The following is a 12,216-nucleotide window of genomic DNA, read 5'->3' as shown; positions in this document are numbered from 1 at the left end:
AGGAAGCAGAGTTTTAAAAGACATGTTGGAAGACATTGTCAGTTTTCCCTGTCTACAGAGCCAGCAAAGATGGCTCCTCAGAACGTTTGTTTATTTCCTCTTTGCCTCCCGAAGTCTCTGTCAGTTTCACCTCCCCTTCTAGGACAAGAAGAGGAAATAAACAAAGGCCCTGAAGAGCCATCTTTGCTGGCTCTGTAGAGAGGGAAATTGACAAAGCCTTCTGATCTGTTTTTTAAAACTCAGCTTCCCGGCTAACATTGCAACTCCCTTCACGTTAGCATCCTTGTGTAATTCGTCTCTTGTAGTTTAGCTCTGTGTGGGCCCAGGAGAAGGCGACAAAATACCTTGAACCAGCCCCGATGAAAAGTTACTGTAGCTCTGAACTAGGAGATTTCCCAAATCATGGCACAATCTCATCTCTGCTACTTACTCACTAGATAGGCTTAGGAAAGTCATTCGGCCTCAGATTTCCATCTGCAGCATGAGAATAGTATTGTAGGTCTGTTAGTAAGGATTACTGAGGTAACAGTTGTGAATACCTATAGTTTGATTATCTCTGACAGAGTAGCCTAATAGAGTTTATTCCAGCATAAGCTTTTGTGAGTTGGCTTACTTCATGAGGTGCGCTGTGACTCTGGAAAGCTTATGCTGGAAAATTTTGTTAGTTTCTAAGGTGCTGTGGACTCCCTGTTTTGTTCTGCTGAACAGGATAGTTTTCAACTTTTATGGAATGCTGACAAAGATGGTGCATTGTGGATCTTTCCTGGAAGGGCATTCCAGCACCAGGGCACTTCTGTTGACTACTCACTTTCTCTTGTGCTTGTCCTCCATATGTTAGAGGTGAGGGCCACGTACACAGAGAATGATGATAGCCGAGTAGGTTTATATGTAAGGAGGTGACCCTTCTAAGATGCCCAGGACTGAGGGCCAAACTACTTGTGACGAATGACACAGGTTGGACACTTGTCAGCTTCCTTCAAGTTTTGATGGGAAATGTAGGCAGCTTGGCGGAATGTTGGACAAGTGACAGTTGAAAAGTCCATTGGACAGCAGTTGGAGAGCCAAGCTGCAAGACCAGGATGCCTACATTTCCCATCAAAACTTGAGGGAAGCTGACAAGTGTCCAACCTGTGCCATTCATCACTTGTAGCTTGGCCCATTAACATTTGAGGGTTTTGGAGGTCCAGCACTTTGAACTGGACCTGGAATCCCACCAAACGAGCAGTCTCTTCAGGTGAAAGTCAGGTAAACATTTAGTACCATCTAAGAAACAATGTACTGCCAGAATTTTGAGGGGCTCTTGTTTGTCTAAATGTAGCAAGAACCACAAGGCGTCTTGAGACAGAGAAATTTAAAAGATTTTGTAGTCCAGAGTTCTCATCATCAAAGGATGGGCTCTAGCCCGCCAATCCTAAATTTGTTAGAGTTTAATTGGCCATGGACTTTATGTATGGTATGTACCAATCATTAATTTCCAAGGACAGTATTTTCAATATCTATTAGAATAATTGTTCTAATTCATCTGCATTTCAATTTGTAATAATTATGATTTAATGCTTTTTGTATCTGACTCAGATGTTCTCTTAGAAATGTTAAAGGCTATATTGTTCTCCACCTTTGTTCATTGCATCCTTTCCTCAAGTTCATTGCCAAATTTGGAAACAAAATGGGAAAGGAAGTTTGAAAATCACTGGTTGTTAAAATTAGTACCATTACTTACGAAGAGACTTTGTAATATGAGACAGTTCTCTTCCCTCTGAGAAATAAAGTAATTTTTGTTCCTTTTAATCATAGTAATCCAGTTGGAAAAAATATAATCTTGACTCTGTTCGATAGAGTGTCTCTGTGACTATGTTACTGTTCTATGTTTGGAATTCCTTTTTCTTTCTTTGGGGCCATTGTCACGGCCCCTTGGCTGTCTGAACTTGCCTTTCCCAATTATTTTTTCAGGCTAATGAACGTGAGGTTGCTGACCTCTTTGGAGACATTCTCTTATTGAGTTAGTGATCTCCCTGACCTTCTTCTGGGGAGTAAAGCAGATCTCATTTGCAGTGCAAACCTAAGCTGAATTACACCATTCTAAGCTGATTTCATTGGGCTTAGATAGAAGTAACTCTGTTTAGGATTGCACTCTTAGTCCCCCAGCCTGTTTGTAAGAGTAAAATAGAAAAGAGTCCAGTAGCACCTTTAAGACTAACCAACTTTATTATAGCATAAGCTTTCGAGAATCACAGTTCTCTTTGTCTTCGTGCATCTGACGAAGAGAACTGTGATTCTCAAAAGCTTATGCTACAGTAAAGTTGGTTAGTCTTAAAGGTGCTACTGGACTCTTTTCTATTTTGCTACTACAGATAGTTTATCAAGGTATATATATCATCTGTGCTGTGACATCTGACCATATTTAAGATGTATTTATATAGCATTCATTGTATTTTCTCTTCTCATCTCTGGCTGTGTAATTTAAGCATAACTTCTAGCCCCTGTATAAGGGCAGCCAAATGCTCTCTTACTCTTTTGAAATTGAAGAAAAATAAGACCTGACAAAGAATGAAACACTGACATAGTAGTAGGGGTATCCAGTAAGCATCTGTAGTGGATAGGAAAGTCCAAAGTTTCTGTTGCCAAAGGGTTTGCTGTGGAAAATCCATGTTTGTTTGTTTGTTTTTCAAGGTGTATGGTTTTGTGGGTCCTGATAGTAAATATTTTATGTCATCAAGCTAACTGACTACTTGTATTTGTAAAAAGGCAAAACAAACAAACAAACAAAAAATAGCATTCTCTGTTCAGAAGGTCCTATTCTCCCTGCAGGGAGCTGTCCACCGGAACACCTTGGGTAGACACAAGTACTTAGGACTTCCTCTGACACGGTATGATGTTATTTTAGGTTTAAGTTTTAGAATCTAATGAGTGGAAATGAGTTTGAACCAGGAAAAGTTGTATTTGGGGTTTGTGTCTCATATCTCAGTGTTTCCAAGCCTCTGAAGATCTATGAGAAAGCCATTGGCCATGATCTTCTACACCGAAACAGCCTTTCTTTTTCATTTGTGCCCCCCCCCGGCCCACTGATAAGCTTCCTGCCAAGATTGAGAGCTCCCCTGGAGCTGCACCCCATGCTGTGGCCTCGACCCTGAAATGCACGGGCCTTTCTGGAGCTCCACCATTCTTCCCACATTCTGGGCGCCAGAAACCTTGTATTGGTTACAGATGGCATTTTTTCTGGGGAAAAAGGTGGTGGAACTCAGGAGATCAGGGGGCGGGGCCACCAGCCATGTGACCATTTTCAAGAGGTTCCGGAACTCCATTCCACTGCATTCCAACTGAAAAAAAGCCCTGGTTACTGATAATTTATTTAATATTTGTGTTTTCAGAACTCCAAAAAACATTCGCAGGTTGCATGACTTGTGGGCTGATTCTGTGGAGAACACACTTCCTGTTGAGCGCTGTCAAGGTTAAATAATTTGGTTTCGTTTTCTTTAGATTTTGAAATAAAAGAAAATGTACAGAAACCAGAGGTTGCCAATGTGTTGCCGGCCCCCCCTCAGATGCCTCTGCCAGAAATCCCACAGCAATGGCTGGTAAGTGGTACTTAATTTTTAACCAAGATGTTCTCCCACTTTCTTTACCATCAAGGTTGGAAATCCTCTTACCGCTTTGTTTATTTAAGTTTGTAATCGAAAAGATTAACATCAATAATATACAAGCAATTAAACAATGAGCATTGGTCAAGGGAAACACCACAACAAAAGGAGCGGCAAAAAGACTGCGCAATAACAATAAATCAAAACCAAGGGAAATCAGTTTGGACCTCCAATAGGCACTCTTCTAAACCCTTAAACATCAGGCTTCAGGCATTTAAATTTTCTGCTAGATGATATCTCACTCCATTAAATCTTCATTATTATAAAATAAGTAGTGACTCTAGATGATGGAAAGGATATGGACTGACAGGCACCTTTTTGCACTGCTGGTGGTCCCGTATAAGAATCCAAGTGTTTTGGAAAAGAATTGTAAAAATAATATAAACCATTGTAGGTAACCCAATTCCACACAAACTTGAAGTAATAATTCTTATCTTTTGTAACCACTCATCATTACCAACCCTTAGAAAAGAAATGATAGCACTAATGTTAATGGCAGCTAAACTTTTGTTGGCACAAATGTGGAAATTAAATAAAATACCAGCAGTCACACAGTGGATGCATAAGATATGGGACATGGTAGCCTTGGATAAAATTTCAGAACAAATAATAATAAAAAAATTCAGAACAAATAAAAACAAAAGACAACTTAAACTTAGCATTTCAGTCAAGCTTTATGGAAAGATGGTTCCCATACTTTGATTATATATCAAACTATGCAACCATAGACACTGCTGTTCCAAAAAAAATACTTAGGACTTTACAATAAAACCTTCCTTCACCACATTGTTGTTATCTATTTGTTTATCCTTTATTTATTTTTTTAAAGTCGATTGTTAAGATTAACAGCGCAATCCTATGGCCGGCCCCAACGCCGACGCGGCTGCACTGGTGGTGTGGCGGCGCCGCCGGGCCGGATCCTGTGCCAGCAAAGTGTGCCCGCAGCGGCGCCCGCAGCGGCGCAGAGATGCAATTTTGGAGAACCAGAAAGTGTTGTGGGCGGGTCTGATCCACGGCCGCTGCCAGGCGCAGCCAAAGGGCGCTGTTCCTGACAAGCGTCAGGGGGAGGGGCCAGGAAAGGCGCAGCCTATGGGCAGCACGCGATCCCGGCCAGGCCCCAGAGCAGCAGGCAAACCGCGCCCATGCTGGCAGACTGCCTCGGCTCGTGTGTCGGGCGGGGCTCGCAGTCGGGAAGGAGAGGGGTGGGCGTAGTCTGAGAAGCCTTTCCCCCGTTTGCCCAATGTAGCACCAAGTCCCTGGCGGTCGCGTCCAGAGAGGTTGGCATGGGACTGGCAGGCGCCCTGCCATGAGGAATCCAGGGCAGCAGCCAGTCTCTGGCAGCAGGGGACAGCCCCCCAGTGGCGCCGAAGGGGAGGGCTGGCCTGAGGCCGCCACCAAGAGGCAGACACAGCGGGCCTGCCCCCTCGTCCCCATCCCAAGGCAAAGAACACAGACACCCATTGCACAGAAATCAGCCTTTATTATTATATCATCCCACCTCCCCCAGCAGACGTGAGGAAGGGGAGGCGTGTAGGAGAGCCGTCTGTGCAGCAAAACACCCCACCCCACCCCCAAGGCGGCAGCGGCGGTCACCGGCGAGGCCGGCGGCCGGACCCCCTTGGCCGTCCACGGGCCCGGCCTCTCGCACGCAACTGGGCCCGAGGGAGGGGTGCCTCTGGGGCGGGTGGAGCTGCTGCAGCGGGTGGGGCCGGAGGGTCGAGGATGGCGACGAGCCGCCCGAGCAGGGCTTCGGCACGGACTTGAGAGGCACGGACCCCTTCCCCCACTTCCAGTACCGCAGCCATGAACTCCCGGCCGCGGTTGTTCGCCTCCTCCCATGCAGCGTGCACCTCTAGCCGCTCCCTCTCGATCGCCGCCCACATTGCGGCTAGTGTCGGGGGAAGCCGCTGGGCAGGGCGGGGGCCGCGAGCCCGTGCGCCTGGAAGGATGCCCTCCATGGGCCCCTCCCCCTCAGAGGCGGAGCCAGGTCCTTCCCGCACACGGCCCATGGCACCCGGGGGCGGGGGGGCTGGAGGGGATGGTGCTGCAGGCTGGGACAGCTCCTCGAGCGGCTCTGTCGATGAGGTGTCCTGAACCGGCGGAGTCCCAGGGCCACCTTCACCCTCCACCGACACAGGGAAGCCGAGCGACTGCAGGAGAGCCGCTCCGGCAGCAGAGGTCCTCCGGGAGGGTGGCAGCTCGCGCAGCTGGGCAATCACCTCCCCGCCTATCTCCAGGCGCATGGTCCCTGCTGGAGCGAGACATGGGTGGGAAGAGGCCCCAGGGAGGGAAGAGCAGCGGCCCAACATGGGCTGCCACAGGCCACCGAGCCGGGCCAAGCACACCCATTCCAACTGCGGCCGCAGCCCCTCGTCTTGAGACCGGTCGGCGCCATGAGTGGCCTTGGATGTGTGGCCGAGGCCGGTGGCCGAGCCGGTCCCTGGCCCCACCAGCAGCAGGGCCACAGATACATACCGTGCTCCGGATCCATGCCCCCCGACGGGCCCGGTTCAGGCTCCTCGTCGCTGGCAGCAGGGGCTTGCTGTGGCGGTGGAAGGGCTGCCTGTTCCTGGGCCCCGCTCTCTGCCAGGGGGGGCACAGACTCCGCTGCCTCTGCCTCCGCCTGGCTTGGGTCTGGACCCTCAGGGGCCGTGCCTACTCACGGGAGAGGCCCTGTCACACATGTGCCACGATCCATACGTCCCCCCCCTCGCCTCCCTGAATCCACAAATACTAACCGGGCAGGACCTCAACGCCCAGGCCGCCCACCACCGCCTCCGGGATGACCGCTCGCATGACCGCCTCTGGGCCTGGGAGCCCCTCGTCAAGGGCCCGCTCATAAGGAACCCCCTGAGACATGAGGAGGCGCACTTGTTTGCGCGCGGGCCCGAAAGAATCATTCCAGCGCTTCATTGCCGAGTGAGCAGTGCGGGGCGCGTTGCCCACAGCCGAGACCCTGTCAGCTGCCATCTGCCAGAATGCCCGTCGTCGAGACCGGGACGAGGCGCCCCTGTGCGTGCTCAGGGCGACCTCCGAATTCTCCACCACGAGCCCAAAAAGCAGCACTCTCTCGGCCTCTGTCCAGTTTGCCTGGCGCTGGCTTCCGCCGCCACTAGTGCTCTCAGCAGACATGGGGGTAGTGCCCGCTGGAATGTCCGGTCCCCGAGATAAGTGGTGGGAACCAGCCACCTAGTCATGTGCTCACCCATCCCCTCGGCAAGATGGAGGAGGGCACAGGGGGTGCAGGACCGGGAAGGGTGGCTGGGACGGCCCATGCAGCGGACAGAGGACCTGCTCCTGAGCACCACTTGCAACGGGCCGCTGAGACCGGTAGGCCTGCTGCTGTGCGTGGGGGGGGGGTTCAGGGTGCTGAAACTCAACCTGCGTTCCTTCCAGGCAGGACCTTGATCATCCCCGCCTGGTGCCCGCCACTGCCGCCGCGGCTCCCAGCCATCCGGACCAGCCACCTCCTGCCAGCCGTGTTTGTCCGAGCGGCCCTCAGGCGGCGCCGCCTCAGACGCCGCCGCCGGTTCCAGGCCAGGGTGCCATCCCTGCTCCTGGGCGACATGACTTGCCTGGACCGCTTCCGCCTGGACAGGGCAGCCATACAGGCTCTGTGCGAGGAGCTCGCGCCCGCCCTTCAGGGGCAAGCTGCGGCTCCCCGGGGCATCCCCGTCCTCCAGAGGGTCCTGCTGTCCCTCCGCTACCTTGCGACCGGCTCCTTCCAGGGAGTCATGGCTGAGGCCTTGGAGGTCTCCCAGTCATCCGCCAGCCGCTGCCTGCATGCCTTCCTGGACGCCCTAGTTGGTCGGATCCGCGAGCACATCCACTTTCCCACCTCGGAGGCAGAGTTGGCACCCATCCGGGCTGGCTTCTCCTCCTTTGCAGGCTTCCCCAATGTGATTGGAGCAGTCGACTGCACGCATGTGGCCATATGCGCTCCCAGAGAGGAGCCGCAGGTCTACAGGAATCGGCACCAGTTCTACAGTATCAACGTCCAGGCAGCCTGTGACCACCAGGGGATCTTCACGGACCTCGTTGCCAAGTTCCCGGGAAGCGTCCACGACGCACAGATCTTCACCACCTCCGGCCTGAACAGGCTCCTGTCATCATGGCCTGAGGGGAGAGGCTGGCTCCTAGGTCAGGAGTTGGTGGGGGAGCTGTGAGGGGACGGGGATGGGAAGGGAGATCCTAACTCCGCCTCCCCTTGCAGGTGACCGTGGCTATCCATTGCTGCCTTACCTCCTGACGCCATACCCTGCGGATGAGCCCGCCGACAGAGCCAACTACAACCAGGCCCACCGGCGCACGAGGATGGTGATCGAACGTGCTTTCGGTCAGCTGAAAATGCGCTTCAGATGCCTCCATCACACGGGCGGCCGCCTGGCCATGCAGCCGTTCACCGTCGCCAAGCTCGTGGCTGCCTGTGTCATGCTGCACAATATTGCCGTGCGCCAGCAGCTCCCCTTGCCAGCCACAGAGGGCCCAGGCGAGGACCCCTGGCTGCCGCCTGCCGGTCGCCTTTCTCCTGACGCCCCTGCAGAGCCCCAGGAGCATGACCGAGCTGTGCGAGACAGGGTCGCGGAGCACCTGTGGCATGCTGCGTGCTGAGGGCCATGCCTGGCCATGGGGGGCTCGGCCGGCCAAACACTCGCCCTTTACGCCCCTATGGTGTCCCAGGCGGCCCCTCCGAGTCCCCGCTCCCTCAACCCCTGCATGTAGAGAGCATGGGAAAGCCGCCCCGGCCAGCAGCCACCGCCCCCCATGGACGGGCTGCACGGGAAAAGCGGTTAATGAACTTGGCTTTATTCCCAATCGATTCCAGGGCCGCATCAGGCGCCCAGAGAGCAGCTTGCCAACCCAGAACCCCGGCCTCAGCAGCCAGGAGGGTGAGGGCTAGGTAGCGCGTCGGAGCAGGGGGAGGCCAGCGACCCCGCCACGGCATCCCCGTTACAGAGCAGGGGCCCGGCTGGGGTCCAAGATGCCTGTGCCTGGGATGGCATATCGGCAGCTGCCCGGCCGTCTGCGGGGACGGGCTCCAGCTTCGGCCGCTTCCTGCCAGGCCCCTCCACTGGGTCACCCTCTGGGTCTTCAGCGGGTGGCGGGTAGCGGGGTGGAGACCAGGCGGTGAAGCCCCTCCCAAGTTCCTCCTCATCTGGCGAGGGGCTCCGGGCGGGCGCCGCTGTGGGGGCAAGAGGTGGGGGATGGGAGCGTCAGGGCCCCTGTGGGCTCTGGGGTTGTTGTCGCGGCCGCAGGCCGCCCCACCCCACATGCCCGTGCCCCTCCTGTTGGCAAGACTCACATGGTGCCGCTGCCCGCGCCTGCTGGAATGCCCCGTGAACCCGGTCCATGGCAGCCATCCACCTGTCATTGATGGTCCCTGCAGAGGGGGGAGAGAGGGAGGGGGGCACCCGTTGGTGGCAGCCCGGCATCTGCTGCAAGCACCTGCAACCTGCACCTCGACGGAAGTGGCTGGGACGCCTCCGGGCCCTTATGGCCTGCCCTCTGTGGCAGCAGAGGAGGCTCCCTGGATGGCGCCGAGGACCCTGACTTACTGCGCGCAGGGCCCGCAGCCACCTCCTCTTCCAGGAGGTCATGCTCCACCTCGCACAGCGCCGTGTCTAGCCACGCTCGTATGAGGTGGGCCTCCTCCGCACGGCCAGGGAAGAGCTCCTCCAGGTAAACTGGCCGCGCAGTCATCGCACCCTCATCTGCCAGGAGGTCATTCCCGGCAGCCTTGGCAATGAGCTGGGCCCCGAGCCTGGCCGCCCACTGCTCCCGCCACCCGTCGCCCTCCATGCAGCCGGGACCGCTGTGGGTATAGTGTTTCTGTGCTGCCCACCGAACTACACCGCCCGCCGGCATGACCTTGGAGGGTCTGAGATGTAACAATTCCCTATCTTCTGTCTGGCAGCTGCATAGTTCATGGATAGGTTCAGCACAGGCCCCCCCCCGTCTCAGACCTGTGGGTTGGAGGGGAGGGGGCCGTGGTGGTTGGCTTCCTATGGCCCCAGGGCCCTCTTCCCTTGCGGGGATGCTGTGCTGCTCAAGTGCATCCTTGCGGGACGTGAACCCTTGGGCCTGGCTGTACGTTGCGCCGTGGGACTGGGAATAAAGCTCATCTACACATGGACCCGTGTCTGCCTGCGATACTTTGGTGAACTGCCAGCCATATCCTGCCCTGGCACCATGAGCGCATGACCAGGCCCGCGGTGACAGCGCATCCCTTCCAGGGGGGGGGCTTAGGATGCACAAGGACTGGCCAGGGGCCGCTCTGGCATGTCTTCCATATTGCCCTAACGCACCTGCCCTGCCTGGCATGCCGCCCTGAGCTGGGGCAGTCATGCAACCTGCCATCGGGGGGCCCTCCCGGGCCTGGGGTGGCCACCCAGCCTGCATGGCCCGGCCGGGGAAGGGGCACGCTGTGGCAGCCAGCCGGGAGGCCTCGGGCTCCCGCATTTTAGCCACTTTGCGCAGCTGATGCGCTCTTCCACTGCCCCTGTGGGCGGGGCCAGCGGCCTTCCCTGCAGGATTGGCGGGGCTGGCAGCCTCGGAGTGGTTCCCCCCCCCGGCAGGGCAACGCGAGTGGCCACAATTGCTGAACGCAGGAGACGGCGCTGAGCCAGGGCGGAGCCACGCGCAGCCTCGGACACACCCCACCCCTCCCAACAACCATGGCCTGTTGGCGTGGGAGGCTGGCAACTGCTCCACGGGATTGGATGCGAGGCAGGACGCCCTGGGGTGGAATGACCAATGGGGCTGCTGCAGACGCCCGAGGGGCTGGACCCACTCTGGGAGGCGGCCGCTCATGGGACTGTGTTGCTGGGGCTGCGGCTGCGATGGGGGCGACCCTCCCCAGGCGCGCGAGACCTCCTGCCCGGGATATGGCATCCGCCTGCCACCACCCTGGATTCTCCATTGGTGGGGGCTAGGGTTCCCGCGAGTGGACCGTTTCCCCTGCCATCTCCCGCTCCCTTGCAGCGGCAGCTCGCACCACCCTCTCCCTTGCTTATCGGGTGCCAGCTATTCTCCCCAGCGGGGATTGATCCCCCTCCCCGCTCACATGCCCCGCCCCAACCCTCTACCTGGCCATAGATGCAGGGGGGTTAGCCGTGTTAGCCTGTGGTAGCGAATTCAAAAAGGGTCCCATAGCACCTTTAAAACTATCCAATTTTATTGTGGCATAGGCTTCTGAGAATCAAGTTCTCTTCGGCAGATGGGTGGTACAGACACTGGTCAAATACAGAGGAGGAGGGGGGGAGGAGGAGGGAGGGAGGGAGGGGGCGGGGAGGCAAGACGGGGTGTGTCGGATACATTTGTGGCAATGTGCAGGTGGGGAGATGTGACGGGAGTGTTGGGGGAGGGGCGGAGGACGAAGTCAGACTCGCAGACACAGAAAACAGTTGTTGTACATCTCGTTTTATTGCACTGGAAAGAGCGGGCTTGCGTTTAGGCTGGCGAGGGAGCCGGAGCATTCCACACAGCCCTCCTTCCCGCTCGGAGGGGCGGGGCTGGGATGCAGGCCGCGGCGCGACGGTGCTTCCTGGGCTGCAGCCAACCGTCCGTCAGAGATGTTTGGGGAGGGCGGGGCGCGGGGGAGCAGCCATGCCCTGGACGTGCCTGTGGGGGAAAAAGACACGTGTGGGCTTTGCCTCGTTCCACTGGCAAGGCAAGCCCCACACTCCGCCATCCGGGGGGGGGGTTGCACATGGTCGAGGGCAGCAGCTGATGCATGACGGTCTGGTGAGGATGCACTCGGCCTTGGCAAGCCTTTACCTTTAAGGGAGAGAATGAGCTGGTCACAACAAACACCTGGCCACATGTGGTTTTCGAGGCGCCTGCCTCTGAGGCAGCCAGGGGCGGGCATGGTTGCCCCCCACCCCTGCTGGGCCTCACCCAAAGCGGCAAGTGAGCGGGTGGGTTCAGGTGAATGGGCGGTTTGCACTAATCTGCGGAATGCCCCCCCACCTCCTCCTTACCTGTCAGCGCTCTGTCGGTCATCACCAGGTGGGAGCGCAAGAGTCAGGGCACCTGCAAGGAAACGGGAGAGCATGCGGTTAATTTGCAAAGTGTCATTCCCTTCTGCCACGGAAGGGTTAGTTTGTTTGTGCTTAGTTAGAAGCAACTAGCATGCATCAGTTAGCTGTGGAGTCATTCTTTCTATCACGGTAGAAAGAGAGTTAGGCAGTTAGGCACCTCTTCCCCTTTATGCGAAGTTCCCCCAGTTTTTCGCAAAGTCCCCGGAGTGCATTCTGCGCCTGCCAATGTGAATGCCCTCAGCCCGTTTCGGTTTTCAAAGGGGCAATGCCACTCAGCAGACGGGCAGAGCCTCCGGCCGAGTGCTCACTTACCTGGGGGTTTGGGCGGCGCTGGCCGGATGTTTTGTAGGGCGCGGTCGCAGGTGATTGGGTGCAGAGAGGGGGGCTCGTCCATGCCGGGCGCGCACGCTGATTGGTCCCCGGGATAGTTCTCATCCTATGCTCCTTCGGGCCATAGGGGCGGGGCGAGGCGCTCAGAGAGGGGGCTGATTTTTCGCCGTTCCATGGACGCCTATGGGCTACGCCTTCTTTTTCCGTGG

The 12,216-nt window shown here is 56.3% G+C and overlaps 1 protein-coding gene across 1 annotated transcript in view; it reads left to right on the top strand.

The window, feature by feature from the left end:
- AFAP1 (actin filament associated protein 1) overlaps positions 1-12,216 on the top strand; it is a 106,447-nt gene that overhangs the window by 25,882 nt on the left and 68,349 nt on the right. Inside the window, exon 3 of the mRNA XM_054985244.1 lies at positions 3,478-3,575. Within this exon, the coding sequence (XP_054841219.1) occupies positions 3,478-3,575 (98 nt within the window). The remainder of the gene's footprint in view (positions 1-3,477; positions 3,576-12,216) is intronic.

The sequence above is a fragment of the Eublepharis macularius genome, chromosome 7 (assembly GCF_028583425.1).
Source record: "Eublepharis macularius isolate TG4126 chromosome 7, MPM_Emac_v1.0, whole genome shotgun sequence".
NCBI lineage: Eukaryota > Metazoa > Chordata > Lepidosauria > Squamata > Eublepharidae > Eublepharis > Eublepharis macularius.
Note: the sequence above shows the minus strand (reverse complement) of the source record. Positions and strands in the feature narration are given on the sequence as shown.